Here is a 20,451-nt window from a genome sequence, read left to right on the forward strand (position 1 = left end):
TGTCAGCGGTAGATGCCATTGCACCGTGGCAAGATGGCGGATGAATTTGTAGTTGCTACGGAAAAGTATGGATCGGGCAGCAGAGAGAGAAAATATAGATTTTCTACCGAAAGTGGAAATATAGAAAGAATAGGAAGGAAGAGAGATTCTGCAGCTACCTCAGTGCAGCAGTTTTTCAAGGTATGTCAGCTGTGTTGGCCTCGCAATTACAAAGGGGACCCAAGTACTCTCAAGCCATTAGTCCCCATTGATTTAAGATTAAGAGCCAATTTGATGCAGATTTTAGAGTAGTAGGACATTAGAAGCTCTCACCAAGATCCCATGATTCCCAGAAAAAGTATGAAATACTGCATGCATGGTTGCAAGGGGATCAACAAGTTAATTACCCAACGTTTCTCGGAGAAACAAGAACTTGGTCAAAAGAAAACAAGGAAGGCATCTGTATTTTTAGCTCATTTTATTCCGAATACTGGTAAGAATAGGTAAGCAGAGGATGACAAAAGGAGCAATTTCCATGTTGCAAAACTTACAGGGACAACAAGGATTGTGCTATGAACTGGTGGGAGGGTGGGACAGAAGGGGGGTGGGGGAGAGGGAGGTGGGGAAGAGGGAGGTGATTACTTAACCCTCTCCCATTGCAGGCTGTATGAAATTTGTCAGGACAGTTGTTGGTGAAGGGATGCACAACATGAAATATTAGACAGGAGATCTCAAAAATTCTCAAATATGCTTTGAGCAGAATTGTTGAAAGAAATGATCAAAGCTAAATAATTAGTATCAGGTTGAAATCTCCAGGGAAAAAAAGCTTCACACAACATAATTTAAACGTTGATTAATGTATATAATGTGGATAAGAGACTGGCTGTATCTTTTGTAGTCTGCCTTTCTTCCACAAGGCTACCCAGACAGTGTCAGCAAAGATTACTTGGAATACCAAATATGGGATACTATGCAGGTAATTCAGGCTATCTGTTTTTGTTCATCTATCTCTCTTGCTCATTAATCCTTCCTTCTTCCAAAATAAAAAAATAAAATGTAAATTTCCCTCTTTGGAGACAGTTCCCCTTAGTACTCCCAAACCATCTCTTAACCTTTTAGCTCCCAAAATATGCTCCCCTCCGGCTATTACGCATTTACTTGTAAATTATTACAAGAATTTGATGTTACAACTAGATGACAACCTCTACCTGATGAGTTTTTGTACTCTCATTTACCTATTTGCTGGATGAGGTATGAATACTGTAGGGAGAAGTTACATGTTAGTCACTTCTGGGAGTTTATGGGTTAACTTTGCAATAAGGTGGATCAATACCCATGGTTGCTTCATTAGCCAAGAAAAGATGATTGTTTCTGCTATGGAAGGTCAATAAAACACTGTAATTCATGTTTAAAGCTGTAAAGTAGAAAAAAAAATGGATGCTGACTTGTTTTACCTGTATGTTAGGCTTTTTGTTCTTCAATAACTGGTACCCTCGCCACACAAGCTATGTTGAAGGGTTATGGTGTTGGGGATGAAAAAGCTACAGCCCTTGCAGCAACTATGACATGGATTTTAAGAAGTGAGATATTTAACAATAAGTCATATTCCAGTCAGGATGTTTGATGAGAGTAGCATGTAGGCTGGACACTTGATACATATATGCACCAGTGGCATGCCCTATTTCATCTGAGATGACTTTTGTTATGGTTCATGTGTGAACTTGTGCTTAACCCTTTGTCTCCAGAGATCTGATTGTTAATTCTTCATTCTAGCTGCTACACATCACCTTGTATACTAGTTACAAGAATTTGGTGTTTGATCAAGATAACAGTTTCTACCTGACATGTTTGAGTATTCTCATTGCCTGTTTGCTGGATAATGTATGGGTATTATAAGGAGAAATTACATGTTGATCACTTTTTTTCCCTTCCCTCCCAGCTTTTTGTGGGTTATGTTTCCTTTTTTTTTATATTTTGTGCACTGAAAGTAAACTTCTTTCCTATAGATTCATATGGTTGTTTTTATGAGTTCTATTGAAGAGAGATATGTGTATCTAAACTTTAAATAGTAGAATTTGATATATTTTTAACTGTTTATATTTTAATGTTGGCATGGATTTTTTTTCAGGTGGGACAGGCATGGTGGGAAGCATTCTATTTGCATGGTTCCAAGGGTATGAAGACTTTGACTTTGTACACGTTACCTTGGGAGAGCAATGAAAAAGGACCTGAGTTACTCTTGTCAACTTCTCCCCTTGTCTTGCTAGGAAACTTAAGACAGCCTGACATTCACCAGCAGTATATCAGCCCTAAGCTTCTTCCAGGCACCTCTTAAACTCAAGTTTTCTAAATATGTGGGAAGGGAACCATTATTATAATTGTAACAAGCTATTTTTCACACTATGTTTATGTTATATCTATTTAGGAGTAATTTGGATTGTAATGCAAAGAAATGGAGGTATGCCATATGAAAGGACAGACTAATGATGTTGCTGTTCTCTAATATATATATTTTTGCTTAATCAGTATGATTTGTCTTTGGGAGATGCAGCATGATCAGTGTGCTGGACTCTGGGTTGAGAGGTCTAGTTTCTAGCCCTGATGGACTCACTCTTTTATGTTGTTGGAGGTCACACTTTACTCTCACTCCCAGTCCCTCTCTCCACCAAGGAGTATAAATGAATATGTTTGAATTGTCAGCTAAGTGCTAAGGGATAACTTTGGATGGATAAGTGTCTCATCCAAAGGAGAGGGAGAAAATGTACTTATGATTGCTTGCCAGGAGGAAATTATTTGAGCAATTATAGTATGTGGGCTATTTTGCTTCAAATGTTTAACCATGACTTATATGCATATTATAAATGAATATAAACCTTTTAGGTATTTCAAAATAATGAAAAGTGCTGCTCTTAGGTATAAGTTTTACTAATTAATGATGATATTTTAAATTAATGGTTATTTTTCATAATTTTGAGGAAGTCATAAAATTTTACATTATTTACAGATTGTTTGCTGATATACTGAATGACACATCAATTCTGATAGAGATGTTGGCACCATTATTTAAAACATATTTCACTTTTCTGGCATGTTTATCAAGTATATCAAAGGTATGATCACATTTGGTAATATTTTTTCTCTTATCACTTCCTGTTATGGCAATGTCAGTAACAATGAAAGCAGTTTTTGGTAATCTCATTTTTCTTTGTGATGGGGTGTGGAATTGGAACCCAGTCCATTGTGGGTGTGGCAGGAGGTGCCACAAGAGCTGCTATGACTCAGCACCAGGCTAGAAGGGACAATATGGCTGATGTTGCTGCTAAAGATGGAAGCCAGGTAATACATTTTGTACTTGTAAAAGCCCTATTGTTTTTATGCAATCGTATTAGCAAACTGTAGAAGAGGTATCTTTGCAATCCTGAGATGATTTTAATTATTTACTGGTTACTTAGTGAGCAATGTACTCTGAATTGGTAATTTTCTTTATATATATAATAATTATATAATTAATTATTGAAAGCAAATTTACTAATCTTATGCTCATTATTCACTCAGGAAACTTTAGTAAATTTGATGGCACTAATAGCTGGTCTGATCATCACACCTTTGGTCTCAGGAAACCCTCTGTAAGTCTAAAAACTCATCCTTACAAAAATAATATAGTTGAATCCCAATTTTATTTCTAGAGGAACAAGTTCACTCCTTTACTTTTTCCTACCACTCTAACTGAATGACAAATTTTGTTTGAGAGCTTTTGTAATTTGTAACCATCTATCTTGGATACTTAAGGAGTTCATTATTGGCTGCTGAAAATTGTATGGATGTCCAAACCCAATGACTTTTATAAGTATTGCCAGACTTTGCTTCTGTCATCATATCAAAGGTTAATTTCTCTGAGAAGTCATGTTAGCGACTGAGAGGAACAGAGAGAAATGTTTATCCCTTTTACACCATGATATTAATATTGATATTCTCCATACTGTCATCTTTGCATTTCCTATGATTCTGACAAGGAGAATTTGTTTGACAATCACAAGCTTCTTTAGTTTGCGATCATTTTCCTTATTTTCATGACCTTGACATTTGATTCAGCCGTTGTACTTTTTACAAAAATTAGATCCTAGTCACTCCCAAGGAATAAAGGGTTTTGATAATTATTTAGAAACTTAAATTTATTCTTTCTTGTCAATGGATCACATAAATTTTGGTGTTTCTTTTACTTCAGCTTAACTTGGACTTTGTTCTTCATCTTCACATTTCTTCACCTTTATGCAAATTTCCGAGCTGTGTCATCTGTTGTCATGGAAACAATTAGTCTGTCTCGCCTGCACCTTCTGGTCACTGAGTTCCTGTCAACAGGGCACATAATGACTCCGCAGGAAGTGGGCAACAGGGAACCTGTTATATTTGGTAAAATGTCTGCAAAGAAATGTGAATGCCAGGTCTACTAATGATTCTGTGATTGTTCTATGAAGTTTAACATGATGATGAAATAAGCATGTTTCTATATTTCTCAGGTCGTAACACAGGGGAATGTCTGAGAATTCATTTAGGGACAGAATTTGTTTCCGTCATAAATAGGTATAGTTACTTCCTTATTTTTCAGACTTAAAAATGGGAATGTTATATTGTGTGGTTTGTTTAACTTGCCTTCTCTTCTGACAAACAAAACATTGTTTTGTATCTTTCAGTGTTAATGATCTTGATGCTGCATTACCAAACTCTGAAAGCACTATGTATATTATGAAACTGACATTAAATAAAGGAAGAAATTCAGGTGATTTCCCCTGATATTCAAGCTTTTGCTTGTGCAAGATTTGAGTAACATAAATAGTCGGTGTGGCCACTAATTTTCAAGCCAAAAATTCAAGATTTTAATGTTGTTGTTTATCCTAAATCTTCTTTTCTAACTGCCATTCTAATCAAGGTGCTGTTCATGTAGCATTACATGAAGATTCCAATGCCACAGATCATCTTCAGAGCTGTTTCCAAGCCTGTTCTCTTGATTATGTTATACGCACAAAACCACATATCAAAAAGGTAATTATATTTTGGCATTACATTAAGTTAGTTAGTACTCATTCTGAGGCAAGATCATGGTTACAGATTCTTATTACAACTCTCAGTAGTATAGTATAAGGCAGGATGCTCAGTCACATAAGACTTGGTATGTAGTGCAGGTTACCTACAAGCTCCCTGTGGCTTAGTAGTAGAACATCAGAGCATACATCCAAATGTCTGGAATTCAACTCCTTGTAGGTGCCCTCAAATTTTTCTTTATACCTGTGACAAAGCCAATGACATCTTTCTTTTGATGACTAAACTCAACCATTGTTCTCATTTTATACAATGACCAAGACACTGCCATCAAAATTACTGAAAATGTAAAAAGACTATCCTGTCACAGGAGAAAATTTAGGTGCCAAGAACTTTTCAAATCAGACAATAAACATGTGCTAATGTGATTGCTTCTATGAACAGTAGCAAGCTCTACATGGTAGTATTTTGTTATGTACTGTTATCATTGTACAATTCAAAGGGGAACAAATCTTATTTTACCTGAAATATTTGCTCTAAAAGGTTTTTGGTGATTCTGATGGAGGTCAAAGAGCATTGGAGGCCTTACATAATTTTTGGTGGCAAGGTAGGCTCATGAAAATCCACTAAAAACTATTTTGCAATTCATGAAAATAATAGTGATAACTTTCAACTATGACACATGTTCACGCCATTATTGTATTGTTACATTTACTTGTAACATTAGAGGGTGAAATGCATTTAATTTCTCATGTTACTCTGTTACTTGAAGTTGGGAATCAATAACAGCAATAACTTAGCTGAAAATTAATTTGACTATCCTCATGTGTCATTTTATTTTTATTTGATCTGCATGAAAGAGTGATGTTTTAATCCTTACCATGTGATCTATATTTGAACAATGTTTTCTTTTCATGTTTACTGTGGGAGAAAAGAGAGGGAGAGGGAGGGGATGGTAAAGTCCAAAGAGTGTTGTATATCATTCTTTAGTTCACTTAACTCTGCATCTGATCCAAAACTAGCTGCAACTTGGATTTGTAATTTCTTGGTCTTATCTTTTACTAGACAGAACTTTTAAGATTGTCCTAATCTTTTTATTATTAATATTATTATTATTGCAGAAAGGAACCACTTGTCTGACTGCTCATGGGATTTAGTAGCACTAGCCCATAATTTTACTCTGCAGGCATTCCCAGCATTCCTCAAGGGTCTTGAAGAGGCTGGCTGGGTAACCTCACGGACACATCTTGGCCCAGATGAATGGCGGGCTGTTTGGAATGTGAGGGGAATAGAATTTAAGAAAAGTCTCTAACAAAATAGATACAATTGTTTTCAAACCAACTGTTCATGTCTGTTAACCAAAAAAATATTGCTTTATCTCTGTTAAGTAGATAGGGAAGTATGTAAGGAAATAAAGTATTTAATATGTGGTTGGAAAATTTATGAATAGTTTAATTAGCATGTATTTTATTTTTTCATCACAGAAGAGGAAATAAAATTATTACACAGTTTTACCTGCATGGCAAAGTTTGATTCATGGAGATTGTAATGTGATGTCTTACTTGCCTTCTTGTCTCAATCCCCCACGAGTAATATCCACTGCAATGTCCACATTAACAATTTTTTTCCAAGTTGAGCAGCTCATAATTACTTTGATTTACATTTGGCAGATAACTAATATTTGCAACAATTTTTGTGTCTGAGGAATTTTTTTTACTGTCAGTAAGTTACCAACCTCGTACATCAGACCCAAACATGTAAAAGCCAAAATCTCCAGGTATCTAGGTTACGGATACGAGAAACGGGATACGAGAAACGGGATACGAGAAACGGGATACGAGATACGAGAGAAGGAAAACGGGACGCTTCGGGCGGATAGACCGAAACAAGAATTGTCTCGCTCCAGGCTCTTTGGAAGAGTTTGTTTTGAAAAGAACATGGCGGTTTAAAGTGCTTCTTTGACAACTCTGAATAGACCTTTTGTCTACGTGTGTTTTACAAGAGGAAAAGACGAAATACTTCTTTTCCAGGTAAAGAAAGAGGAAGGCACTGGTTTTTCAAGAGATCCGTTAACAAATGAGAGGAGCCACTATGAACGGAGGTGTCAGTAAACGAAAAGGAAACCGAGGCAAGATGGTCCCTAGGAACAGATTAAAGCTGGAGAAGCTAAGAGAGTCTTTACATTGTCTCAATCTAGAAGAGGAACAAGTGGAGACGACAAGGAGCAAATTGCGCGGTGATGGGCCAACTTTACGAGTTTTGTTGCACGATTTAGCTGTTCCAGTCGGTTCACATGGAATTAGAGTACAAATTCATAGCGGTAACTGTTGTACGAATTCCTCAGGAGATGTAAAGGAGAATAGTTGGCTTACGCAACGAGGAGAGACATTAGATATGACAGAAAATCAAATTACTTCGGAGAAATGTGATAGGTATGAATGTCGTCCAAATACGTTGTCTACTTGCTCAGACAAAGAAAAACAAGATAATAATAGGAGCCAAACTCGTGTGAGTTACACTTCCGCCTGCAAGGCAAGTCTGAAAGAGACGAGCCCTAAGAGGAAATTTGACGGTAGTGAAAAAGAGACTAAGCTTAAAAATTTCAAGGGATCATCGTCGAGATTCAAGTGGGAAACGCTAGGGCAGTTGAGCTCTATTTCAAATGTGCAATTTTCAAGTGTTCCTGATGAAGGTACTCGTATAGCAATCAACAATGACCACAACTCACCCTCCCCTCCCAACAGTCCTCTGTACGACATGCCATCTCCCTCTACTCCAGCACAGAAGCAGGCAAGAAGAGCAAAACGCCAGCTTCAATTAGAAAGATGGAGAAAGTATGATGTGTCAAGGTCACGACAGGAGCGATATAAAAAAAGGAACCAACAAATAACAGAAATGACCTTGTCTGTAGATTCTAGACACATACAATGGAGCCATGATTTAGTGCAGACTGTCTATATTGATGATGAATTTGAATGAAGGAATAGTGATCTCATGATCTCGTGATTTCACAGATTTCTTTTTCCCTTAGCTTGTAGGCTTCTGAAAGAAAGTTGACATCTGTGGGACATTTGGCCAAATGCAGACTGAGCCACAACAAATGTGAATACTATATTTCATAGTTTTTCATTTTCATGCATGGAGATAAACAGTGCACAGATTGGGCTGACATGTTAACATTCCAAGTGGGATCATGTGATGATTCCCTAAGTGAGGTTCCAGGTTACAGTCATTATGCACTTTGTCACATTCAGCCAAGTGCATGAGTGTTTACAATCATAACAATTGTCACCTTGAAAAAAAGAACCATCAATTTATCTGAAATGGGGGGTAAGGAGGATTTTAGACTTTTCAGCAATGCCCAACTGGCACCTGATCAACTGAGATATCTTCAAATTTTTTTCATGGAGCCTGCATGGGTACCAAGTAGTTGTCTGTTCTCAATAATGAATTCAATTTCCTTTAACATTTGTTCCATTTGCATTAAGATAATCTGGCAAAACCAACAATTTGCATTCCAATTTTTCAAGTCATTTCCATGCCTGAAAAAGTTTAATTTGGGTGTTACTGTTGTATTCATTACACTGTTCCTTTATTTTGTGTTCCATGATCACAGATTGCTTTGTGTCAGTTAATCTACAATGTAGTTGTGTTGAAGAACTTAATTTCAGGAAAAAATAAAGACTTTGTTTTGTTGATAAGATAACAACCATTGACTCATTTGATTGTTCATTCAAGAGGTTCTTTGTTTCATGAAACAGAATAAGCCTATATTGCTATGTACTGTGCCAAGTGGTAATCATCCCACTTAACAAAAATAAACAGTTCTGTTTCAATGACAGACCAATGCCTGAGCATTTTCCCCACTAAATAGAAGCTCTAGTAAGAGTTTGCATTCACTGGCAAGTGAAAAATCAGTGATTTAAATTTTTGAATTTCTGACCTCTTTGGTTTAATCTTTGGTAAGAGAGGAGAAATTTGAATCATGCTTGTTGGTTTTATTCAATCATTATTATATGTACTAACTCAAAACAAAATATCTGATAAATTATGTACACACCTCTATGCATGTACATGACTTTGTATTTATTTTTTGTTCATTCAGGGAAATGTTTTAACAAGCTGACCCACATCAGTTGCAAGTGGGTTTGAATAGGGCTTCAGTTTCACAAGATTTACATTCTGTGATAAAAACTCTCTTCTTGAACAAGTATTACAAACAGTACACGTAGACAATGTTAAAATTAGCTCTTCTGAATAACATCCTTGAATGGAAAGAAAAATACTTCCTTTACTAATTAAACAATTTTTAATCAAGTTGGGTAAAATTTTTGATAACTAGCTAAGTATTTTCACTATGAAATACTTAAGGTCAATCAAAAATATATCATCTGCCATAAACAATACTAATATTTATGATTAAAAACAAACCTTTGGACTATTTACAGTCAACAACTTGTAGAAGCTCACAATTGGGGCTTATCAAAAATGTGCTGAAGGAGTCAACCATTAGCGGTGAAATGGCCAAAACAATTAGCTGTTTGGCATAAAAATTGACATATTTTAATTATTAGTTGTAAAAAAAGTCAACTGCAAAAAAAAAAAATTTCTAGTGACAGGTATCATTATTATTAGCCATATTTGGCCAAAATTTTAACCATTAGCCTTAATAGCCATCACCCCATTGAGAGCCTCAGCTAATGGAGATTGTCGTTAAGAACCATTTCAGATTTGAACTACATAGTAAAAAGACCACTAAGCAGTTTAGAGCTGTGTGTGCTGACAAAACATTCCCAATTGCAAACCGTTGCCAAATTTCAGACCTAAAAGGAATAGCTGATTGCAGAAATCTAAAGCAAGTTTCCAATAAACTGGGAACACAGGATTTAGTAGCATATGCTGGTACCCATGTGCTTGCCAATGTAAGGGAGTACACTGGAGAAACTGCAAGCACATTCAAGTCTAGATCATATGGAACAAAATTCCCAGTATAGCTTAAGAATTAATTAGGAATGATGAACCAACTTATGTCCTCTTTGCAAGATATACAAAGTTGGAAGTTCCAGCAGCAATGATTGGATGATGGGAATGTCTCTCAAAATCTACCGTGTAAACTGCACGTGGAAGATCTACAAGCCGGCCAGTAGTCTGTGGATAAGCAAAGAATAGAAAAGTCTCAGTACTTATGACTACAATTATTGACAATACTGGATTCACAGTATTACGAAGATTTTTTAATTGAGTGAGGTGTGACGGAAGTTCGGCAACCATGTTTAGATGCTAAAATTGTGTTGTTGTCCCATTTCCAGTGGCAATGTGCTTTCATGTTTGATGTTTGGTGATGCACAGCTTTTTTGGAATGGTTGCCCATGACAACACCTTATTTTATGACTGAAACTCTGTCACCAAACTTTTTCATGCCTCACTCATAATCATAATATGTAGTTTCCTTGCACTATTACATAAATAGAGATTGTACATGTATACAAAGATTTATTTTTATCCACATACAAAACTCTTAATATCTGACCACAAAGCTAAGATAGTTAAGGAAAGTCAGTTGATTGTTAATATCATCAAGTTACTAGGAGACTATAAAATAACCTAAAATAACCGATACAGTACATATCTGAAGCTGAATGTACAGTATAACAGCACATCTATGTCCTACATGATAAGTTCCTTGATCCACACATCTCATCATATTGTTATCACTCCCTCCTGCTATGATACTGTCAGGACCTTGCCACTGGACACAATAGAGCTATATAATAACCAACAACAAAAAATTATTCACCAGAGACCCCAACTGAGTCTGTGAGGTCACTTGCAGGCAAACTGTTCATAAATCTTTTTTTTAAGTAATGCTAATTCACAAATGGTTCTTAGGTGGAAAGAGGTCAAATGTTGCTCAGAAGAGTTGATGAAAGTTTGGGTTTTAACCACTTTTTACAAATATCATCAGTAGACCAAGGAATCTTGATGAATTTTGGATGGTATATGATTAAGGTTATAACTTTTACAGCGTGCTGAAAATCTCTTGAACATACCATACTTCCATTGTAATCAGATGGTACATCTTTTATCAGTTTCCCAGAGCCATGATCCCATATTTGAAGAGTTTTGTCTTTTCTCCATGACCCGGTGAGAATTTGCCGATTGGTGCTTGACATGCTCAGTGACTGAATGTCTAGTGCATCACCACAAATATGAGGTCCAAATATTTTCCTGAATACCATGATCATATATTATTAATATTTGACAATTATTCATGATATCACAAATAGAATTAACTTAAAAACACAGGGTTGCATTTATATTGTTATGAATTTTAAGTTATACCTCACAGAATGTTTGCTATCAACTCTTGTATCCCAAAACTAAAAACCACAAAAGCAGAGAAAAATGATAAGTAAAAAATATACCTTTGAATGCCATCATTGATATTTGAGAGTACAATGTTTCATTAATTGGACGGCAATTTGAACTAGTAAGTGGACATTAATTAGCAGGATTAAGTTATCACAGTCTGAAAAAAGAAGAAACAGCACAAATGCATCTAAACTGTATGATACTTTTAGGCTTGGATTTAGCCAGGTTCTAACCTACCACAGCAATAGTTTGGTTTTACAAAAATTTACCTGTGGCAGGCCTATAAATCATGTCCCACTGATATCAGAGGAACCTAAGCCAGAATAATTGAATATACAGGTTATATCAAAGTTCAATGAACCTGGGAAAATAGTTTTCGTCATTCACAACACCCCAATCAAATGACCTTGAAAGCTTAAAAAATTTAAAACTATATCTCTCTTAAGGAGGACCTGCATGATTGTCTAATATGTTTTTGGAGAGGGATGGGGGGTGAGGTTAACTTCTGTTTATTACCTGAACTGTATCATCCCAGCCTCCTGAGAGAAATTCATGATCTTGACCAGGTGTATACTGTACACTGAACACTCGGCTCATGTGGCCATCCATTACTAGGTGGGATGAGCTGTCAAAAAAAAAAAAATCCAAGTGTCTTATTATCATGAACATAACATAGCAGCCTTAGCTAATCCTGAATTATCAACTTAACACCTTCTTAACAATTCTTCAGAATTAGACCAGGTGAAGTGTTACATGGTGTGGAAATGTTGTCTCACTTGTTACATAACAATTAGTAGTAATAAAAAGTAATGATAACATTAATAACTGTCCTAAAATTAGTGATAATAATTAAAGACAGGTAAATTGAAGAGAATATGATGTCCGCAATAATTGATATACCTTGGCTGCATGGTACAAATGATTTGTCTAGTTCTTTCATCATAAACATTTAGTTTTGTATCTGATCCGGCTGTGACAAATCTATCTCCTGAAGGACTGTAAGCACATGCTAAAATCTGCCTAGAAACTTCTGTTACTGTCACCATACAGGTGCTTGTTGATGTATGCCAGATTTTGACTTTACCATCTGCATCTGCAGTTATAACAGCAAAAAAAAAATGAATAAAAAAATACTTACAATAGAGAGGAACTATTTACTGTCAGAAAATCATTATTATTAGTAAAATACTGCATTTATTATGTATTCCTCTGAAGTCTAATCTCAGTCTGATCAAAAGATGGGAAAGTTCCAAGGATGCATTACAAAGCCTTTGTTGGAGGTTTTTTCATGTCAAATTGTAACTAATTACTCTGTGGGTTTTTTCTATTCATCATGAGATGACCAGCATTGCAGTATTGTAAGAACCAAGCCAACTTATTTGAGGTTATTCACCAAGGTCTTGCCAAGAGTTAAAAGTGAAAAGAAAGAAAAATAACCTTGTGGGTGTGAATGAATCGGGAAAATTGCCACACAAATAATGAACCTGGAATTGCAAAGCTACAAACATTAACTTGGGCAAATGGGCAGAAGGCTTAAACATGTAATCACTTTCACTCAGCCAGATTGTTCCCCATAATCTACCCTAAATCTGTGGGTACTTTTCATCTAATAGCCTTCATAACACAGACTACTAGAATGTATGTGAGGTGAGGTGCCACCTTTGACACTGTTTATACAATTCTGCAAAAATCAACATCTGCCCCAGGTATGTCCACAATTCACAACTAGAGGGTGTTTATATATTTACCTTAGACATGTAGAAAGCCTTTGGCTTATGGCCGTCTTTTTTATTTTAACAATTACTGTAATTGCCCTAATTTTTACAGCAGGAGGTAAATGAGGCTTTTTCTCTCAAAGTGCCCCCCTTTTGGGAACTTTCAAGATCTTACAATCTTGTAATCAGAGCCTTAGAGGTGTCAAAGTACAACTTATCTTCATTTAAGATAATACTTTTAAATAATACATAAATCTGCATAAGAATACGGGTAAAATTTAGTATTAAAGATCGACAGACTAAACAAATACGGTGTAATTATCACTCTGGTTATCAATAAATATGGTAGCACCATATTACTTGTAGGATTAACACAAGCTTAAAACCCTGATTGTTTTAACTTTCGCTAATTTTCTAAGACGTCAACTTAAACATATGAATATCGTATAATTAAAACTACAACAGCTGTTAAATGCGGCAGAAGTTCCCTCTTTCTTAAAAAATAAAGTTTGCACCTAACCAACTTACAAGTTGCGAGTAACATATTTCCATAAGTATCACCCTCCAGTGTTGGTCTCCAACGAAGACAGGTCACTGGTAAATGATTATTTAAAGTGTCTTGGTCCGAGAGACTATAGACGCAATGTCCTGTGTCAGGAGCATACACCTAGGACGTGGAAAAATGTACGAAAAATAAAACACTGAACATTTTCGTTACGTACCTTTCGCAAAGGTGGAAGTGTTAACAATTTAACCTACATATGAGCAGATATTAGTTTCGGGAAAAGTAAAAATTGGTGACAAATTCGAAAATTAAAAAAGAGTAAATACTAGTCTTACCTTGGTTACGCCATTAGCTAAACCAACCGCCAGTAAACCGCCTTCGAGATTGAATCGACAACACATCACCTCAGAATTTGCCTCCCTGTTTCAAATAAAAGCAAATTATAATATTTTCAGAATACGAGACAATGCGGCAATAAAAATAGAAGTCCTTCGATCATTATCAAAGTTTAACAAATATGAGTATTATGCAACAAGAATTTTTCTCACAGAATGTTCATAATTTTGAGATTTCCCTCAGCAGTTGGAGCCATAACAGGAACGGATTCAATGACCGTATCTCGAGGCGTTGAAAGGGTAGACGGAGGCGCTTGGACCAAATGCATGTCGTTGAAAATGATCTATTAAGTGATTTGTTAGTCCAGGTGTCTTAGTTGTCTAAAATCCCATTGGAACAGGAAAAGAAATAATTTGAACAAACGCTGTCGCGGGACGCAATTCAAAAGTAAATAGAAATTACTTACTGCCTCTGCGCAAGCGTCTTAGCGTCGGTGTTACTGTGGTAACAAAGAATCTATGAAGCTTTCAATATCTGCCCCCTTCCTCTCAGTTTAACTTTACGAATTTTGAAGGAGTTCCGATTAGCATACACAAATAAATCAGTGGTTTTGTTGAAAAAAAAAAGTTTAAAAAGGTTAGCGCAATTTACGATTACACGCCGTTGATTCTGTAATCCACCATTCACGGAGGATTTTGATTGTGTCCTGTTAAAGTTTACCTAATCCCCTATAAGGCTCTGCAATATTTTTATGATCCCCATCATTGGCAGTTCATTGCCTGTCAGTTTTCTATAGTTTCCCCCCTAGACTCCGTTGGCGACGACTGATTCCCCTCCGTTCCTCCCTGAAAACCATGTTACTCCCAAAACTCCCCCGCCCCACCCCCCTTCCCGAGCGATGGATAATGAGTGATCCCTAAGTCACTCACAGGAGAGACCAAAAGAGAATTTCCCTTACAATAACAATACATTTTCGAGCGGGAAGGTTAGGAGAAGTAAGGAAAATATCAACAAGGAAATAATCTTTAATTGAACAGCAATTTCTCAGATCTAAACTTTTAAGAAATAGGTGACAGACAGTGAGGAGAATTGATTAGTAGATCTTGAGAGAGCGTCAGGAGTACACCCGTGCACGATGGTTCTTGCAAGGAAAATTTTTGTATGTACTATCATAGTGCAGACGGAAGTTTTATGAAGTCAAAGAATTAACTTTAATGTTCTGTTAAATATTTCAGTCTTTCAACACGTTAGATCATTATTTAGCTAAAGCTAAATTGACTGTGTTGGTTTGCTCAAAGAAAGAAGTTTCGTTTACTCTTGATAAAGTTTTGAAGCAGAAAATCTTCTTGTATTCTCGCCGAAATGTTCGATTTAGAGCACCATATATAATAGGATTCAGGGAAGAACTTATTAGTCCGATATCGGTATACATGACGTAGACCTTACGAGGAAGGGACCAGCCATCAGAAGCCATGTCCACAAAATCGATAATAAGTACAGGTGTCCAACAAATTAAATATCCAAGAACAGTCACGAATAAAGTTTGGGTCATTTTGATGTCTTCTGCGGAGACTCTTCGTTCTTTTTCGTGCCTGCTGGAAAATTCCTTTCGCAAATTTCTTACGCGGTTTCTATTCAAACGAAGATGTTTGAAGACGTTATAATAACAAAAAGAGAGAGTAGCTAGGGAGACGCATATACAAATATAAATAACACATGATTCAAAAGACATTTTTACTTCGTGGAAGCAGAAAAACTTTCCCGGATGAAAAATGTATTTCCTGCCAGAAGCAAGGTAAGGGACTGGGTACATCATAGCTAGGATCCAGACTGACGCAGACATGAGCCGTGCGCGAGACATGGTGAAGAATATCCGGTGATTAATTGGATGAACGACGCGGAAGTATCGATCGACAGACATAAGAGCCATGGTCTGCAGAGAGGCAGCTACCGTTGTTATGACAACGAATCCTTGAAATTGACATACTGCGAAAGTCGAAACCCAACGCCCTCTAATAAGTGATGCTAAAGAAGGCGGAGCCCCAAAAGTTGCCATAGCAATGTCTGAAATGGCTAGGGATGCCACGAGCAGCCCTGGGACGTTTCTAAGTCTTGGTATTTTGTACACAATGTAGAGAACAACTAGATTTCCAATGAATGCCACCGCAGCAATGGAGGCATAGATCAAAGATTCTAGAATAACCTGAAATGTACTCCGGTGACGAAACGAATCTGCCAGATGAAGGGCTTGTCTTTCTATGGAGGGTTTCTCAGAGGCATTCATTCCTTTTTTTTTCTTTTTTGCTGCAGTAACAAAGATAAATAATGTTTAGCATACTTTTGACCGATAGATGAAGGTGACTTTCAAGTTCATTTTCTTTTTCAGGTCTCGGAATCATCTGCGAAACAGAGCTTTGCTTCGCGGGAATATTATAATTATGTCAGTCTGCACTTTATTTGCATTTGCTCAGCCATTATATCCTCGCTTGAATCAAGACAACAAAAATAAAAGCAACAATGGGGCTTAGTTAAACGAAACGAAAGTTTCATAGCAGAACTTGCAAAATTAAAGCCATTTTGCAGCTAAATGTCTGTTATGTGTAATATGAAGACTGGTAGAAATTAATAGCTTACTGATGATGCGGCGGATGCCAAGTTTCTGTGGTTTCAGTTTGTCATCTCGCTTATTATATCTAAGCCTGTTCAAACAATAAATTAACAATAAACCAATAGGATTTCCGCGGGACTGAAATTTAATTACCTGACTGAGCTTTCTTATCTTATTCTTATCAGTTTACCCGAAAAAAAAAATTACTACAATTAAGATCACCACCTGCGTAAACTAAAATGAGTAGTCTAACAAAGCTTGGACTAATTCCCTGTGGATCAGCTTCGTTCTTGATTCTCCTTTTGAAATAAAATGCTCGGAAACTGTCTCTATCGTTTAATTTATTTCAAGAAATGTTCGATTTTAAATTGCAATGCCGTGTAAATAATACCATGAAATTGTCAAACCTTTTTATCCTTTCACAATGGCTTTCAGAATAGTATTAGGAAGAGAATATGTAGCGAATATCTTTCAACTATTCTTGGGAAAAGCTCGCTTATCTTATTTTAAAAAGTTTATCTCATTGTATAACCTTGCGTTATATCTGGACATTGTTTTTTCAATTTTTTTAGCCTTTCAAGTTTTGAATAATCCCTAACATAAAAGCACTTGAATTTACTGTTCAAAACACAAATAAAATGCATATAATGTATTTTTCAACCCAGCATTGCTGGAAAATAATTTTCCCTTTCAATGCTACGCCAGTATCTTGAAATCTTTCGCAATTGAGAACAATGAACGAGTGAGATTCTTTTTGTCATTACTGCTTCCATACTCTAACTACAGTCCGTTTGCCCACAACTTATGTATTTTTAAATAGCTTCCTTAAGTAATTTCGATGAAGTTTGCGCAACACAAAATCCAAACCTAATATGAAGATGAGAACCTTGTAAATTAAACAACCTACGAGCTCTTTTTGCCGCTATTGCTTCTGCGGTTGTGGTAGAAATTTATTGAAAGAAATTTAAACAATTACTGAACAATTCTTAATCTTAGTAGAATACTAATCTACCTCACAAGAAAATATCGTCTTAAGTTTCTTTTCTTTTCTTATTTTCTTCTATGGTTAAACGATTTGGGAGAATCCATTACGAACCCTTATTTCACTTACCTGTTGAAGATCTGGCCTTTATAAAATCCTTCTTTTGCAAAGAAGTGGTTTTTAGTGAAGCTTATACAAGCGGTATTGATTTGCCACAGAGAGTAAATCTGAGAGAATATGTGTTGAACTCAATCTTTAGCGCTTGTAAGTAATTTGGTTTTATGGTGAGTTGCCTTGAAAATTGCTGCTTGAAAAAATAATAATTGACACGTGAGGATGTAACTTGTGACGTAAATCATAAGAATTGGTTATTAACTTCACTGGTCACGTGACCAATGGATGATCCGAGGGCACGTCTGCCTTGTAGCTTGACTGTTCTCTATGGTATTGCAGAATATTCCAAAGATTTTTCAGGAAAAAAAGTACCATTATCAGGCTCTCTCACATATATCAGGTAGAGAAATTTTATCATCCGGGTTGGTTGTGCTCGATAATTTTGTCAACAGGGAATGGTAGAGACTTAAGTTAGTTATACAATTTTTTTTGTTAGGATCAATTTAATTGAAATTTTCTAAGATTCAAGTTTCTTTCTTAAATTTTCCTCGCCGTCAACCCGCATAGATAAGTTGGTAAAATTTGGAGCCTTTGTGGGGCTAAATCTTCGTTAGGTCCATGTCAAACTTTTTCAAAATCGTAAAAGTGTCTATCAATTCTGAAAAAAGTTTTGTATGCAGATTTACTTTTATTACTTCTTTATCATTATCAATAAAACAGTGATGTTTGTGACTAAACTTAAAGTAATCTGATACACTCATTTTAAGACATTTCTTTGCCACACACGTTTACACCTTAGGTGGAAGAAACTTGTTTACAGCAACTTTTTTCTGTCATTTTCCTTTAAGCCTTTTGAATTTCGGTCGAAATTTTCTTTTTACATTTGAGTTGAATTTATGGTTATTTCTGTTGTAAGAACTTTTTTTCTTTCCATCGGTGTTTGTTCAGTGTTGCTTTGATCTTGATTAAGCGAGGACTTCCTGAAGCAGAGAATCTTTTTGTATTCTCGTCGAAATGTTCGGTTTAGGGCCCCATATATAATGGGGTTTAGAGAAGAACTTGAAAGTCCAAGATCATTGTACATGACGTAGACCCAACGTGGAAGGAACCATTCCCCAACACCCTTTTCCACAAAATCGATTATGAGAACAGGAGTCCAGCAAATCAGATATCCAAGGACAGTGGCAAATAACGTTCGTGTCAATTTTACATCTTCGGCTGAGGTCTTGATTTCTTGCGTGAACCGTCCTTGGACGCGTTTTTCGTTCAAGGTTGAGGGCTTCACTTCATTCGTGCGCCAACCTTGAACGCGCTTTGTGTTCAGTCTCAGATGTCTGTAAACGTTAATGTAGCAATAAGTGAGAACGGCAATGGAGTAAAAAATGCAGACGTAAATAGTGTCAGCTGCTAAAGACTCCTCTTCTACGAAAAAACAGAAAAATTTTCCAGGATGAAAAACAAACATTTTTTCAGTGGCAAGATAAGGGATTGGGTACGCCAATGCCAAGATCCAGACTGACGCGGCCATGAGCCGTGCGCGTGGCATGGTAAAGAAAAGTCGATGTTTTGTCGGATGAACGACGCGGAAGTATCGATCGACGGACATAAGAGCCATGGTCTGCAAAGAGGCAGCTACTGTTACTATGACAATAAAACCTTGAAATTGACAGGCTGCAAAGGTGGAGACCCAATTCCCTTTGATAAGTGATAACAGAGATGGTGGAGTCGCAAGGGCAATGATGGCGATATCTGAAAGGGCAAGTGAAGCAATAAATAGTCCTGGTACATTTCGGAGCCTCGCCGATTTGTAGACAATGTAAAGGACTAGAAGATTTCCAACAAAGCCAGATACAATTACAGAACCGTAGATCAAAGATTCCAGAACAACTTGCAATGAACTTCGAGATCGTAATGATTCCGCCAGGCGAAGGATGTTACTGCTGCTGTCTGTATTGGTTGCTCCCGAGACATTCATAACGGGTTTCTTAAAAAGAAAACAAAGAGTGTTGATGTTAAGAATTTTTTATCAATTTTAAAGTATTTACTATGATATTACCTCGGTGGTCAGAGGACCTTTCTGTGGACAGCTTTTTCGTGCTTTTGTTTTAGTGCTCAAAAATGATTATATTTTTACTTCTTTGTAAGTGTTTAAAAATAACAGGAAAACCTATTTTAGGTAAAAAGTTACAGATCGAAGTCAGTATCTGAGCACCTGCGTACCAACCCCTCCCCTAACCCAACATTAACCCTAACTTGTTATCAGTTGACTGTTGCCGGGCTAGGGGAGGGGTAAGTGCGCAATTGCTCAGATACTGACATGGATCCAAACTTACAACTATCCATGACATAGTCTTCAGCGAACCTTTTCATGTAGCATAATATACTACCTGATACGTGTAAGCTAATTGATGAGAATGATAAAGAAAACAAAGTAACAAATATTTTTAAATATCATATTTGAATAATCAATTTATTGAATTCTTCCAATTTTATTGAAAAGTTACGAAGGATTACGTAATAAACTTGACCGCAAACTGGACAAGTGCCAACTCAATAATTTCTTGAAAATAATGAGACCGAGTAGTTTGTTTTTGGTAGTCCAATCATATCATCACCTGCCTTGATATATTGACGACAGTAACGACTGTTTGAACAGTAAAACGTCCGTGAGCCAATAGGATTCACGCTCCAATTGGATCTAAGAATGTAATTTAGTTTTGTCAATTTACTCGACAAAAACAAAAGGTAGCATAAGCTGCTACCTACTTAAATTAGAATAACAAACTTTACAAAATGCGTAGAC

The 20,451-nt window shown here is 36.4% G+C and overlaps 4 protein-coding genes across 4 annotated transcripts; 1 reads left to right on the forward strand and 3 right to left on the reverse strand.

Annotated features, from left to right (window-relative positions):
- Positions 1 to 7: 7 nt before the first annotated feature.
- Positions 8 to 6,536, forward strand: LOC131782540 (RUS family member 1-like). Its single transcript, XM_059099282.2, has 14 exons — positions 8 to 180; positions 878 to 955; positions 1,445 to 1,559; positions 2,108 to 2,153; positions 2,405 to 2,437; positions 2,984 to 3,089; positions 3,214 to 3,315; positions 3,535 to 3,605; positions 4,205 to 4,389; positions 4,497 to 4,560; positions 4,671 to 4,756; positions 4,907 to 5,019; positions 5,560 to 5,623; positions 6,138 to 6,536. Exons 1-14 carry the CDS (start codon positions 13 to 15, stop codon positions 6,326 to 6,328), a joined length of 1,422 nt encoding a protein of 473 aa, XP_058955265.2. The 5' UTR covers positions 8 to 12; the 3' UTR covers positions 6,329 to 6,536.
- Positions 6,537 to 9,060: 2,524 nt separating this feature from the next.
- Positions 9,061 to 14,398, reverse strand: LOC131782577 (WD repeat-containing protein 5-like). Its single transcript, XM_059099327.2, has 9 exons — positions 14,157 to 14,398; positions 13,944 to 14,028; positions 13,632 to 13,770; positions 12,289 to 12,481; positions 11,905 to 12,013; positions 11,359 to 11,396; positions 11,067 to 11,244; positions 10,688 to 10,780; positions 9,061 to 10,164 (listed from the first exon to the last, which is right to left on the reverse strand). Exons 1-9 carry the CDS (start codon positions 14,270 to 14,272, stop codon positions 10,042 to 10,044), a joined length of 1,074 nt encoding a protein of 357 aa, XP_058955310.1. The 5' UTR covers positions 14,273 to 14,398; the 3' UTR covers positions 9,061 to 10,041.
- Positions 14,399 to 15,199: 801 nt separating this feature from the next.
- LOC131782590 (neuromedin-K receptor-like) lies at positions 15,200 to 17,765 on the reverse strand. The gene is made up of 2 exons (XM_059099342.2): positions 17,664 to 17,765; positions 15,200 to 16,248 (listed from the first exon to the last, which is right to left on the reverse strand). Exon 2 carries the CDS (start codon positions 16,226 to 16,228, stop codon positions 15,200 to 15,202), a length of 1,029 nt encoding a protein of 342 aa, XP_058955325.2. The 5' UTR covers positions 16,229 to 16,248; positions 17,664 to 17,765.
- Positions 17,766 to 18,525: 760 nt separating this feature from the next.
- On the reverse strand, positions 18,526 to 19,623 carry LOC131782592 (melatonin receptor type 1B-B-like). The gene has a single exon (XM_059099344.2). The coding sequence runs from the start codon at positions 19,621 to 19,623 to the stop codon at positions 18,526 to 18,528; it is 1,098 nt and encodes a 365-aa protein (XP_058955327.2).
- Between the last annotated feature and the right edge of the window lie 828 nt (positions 19,624 to 20,451).

This window comes from Pocillopora verrucosa, chromosome 2 (assembly GCF_036669915.1).
Source record: "Pocillopora verrucosa isolate sample1 chromosome 2, ASM3666991v2, whole genome shotgun sequence".
Lineage (NCBI taxonomy): Eukaryota > Metazoa > Cnidaria > Anthozoa > Scleractinia > Pocilloporidae > Pocillopora > Pocillopora verrucosa.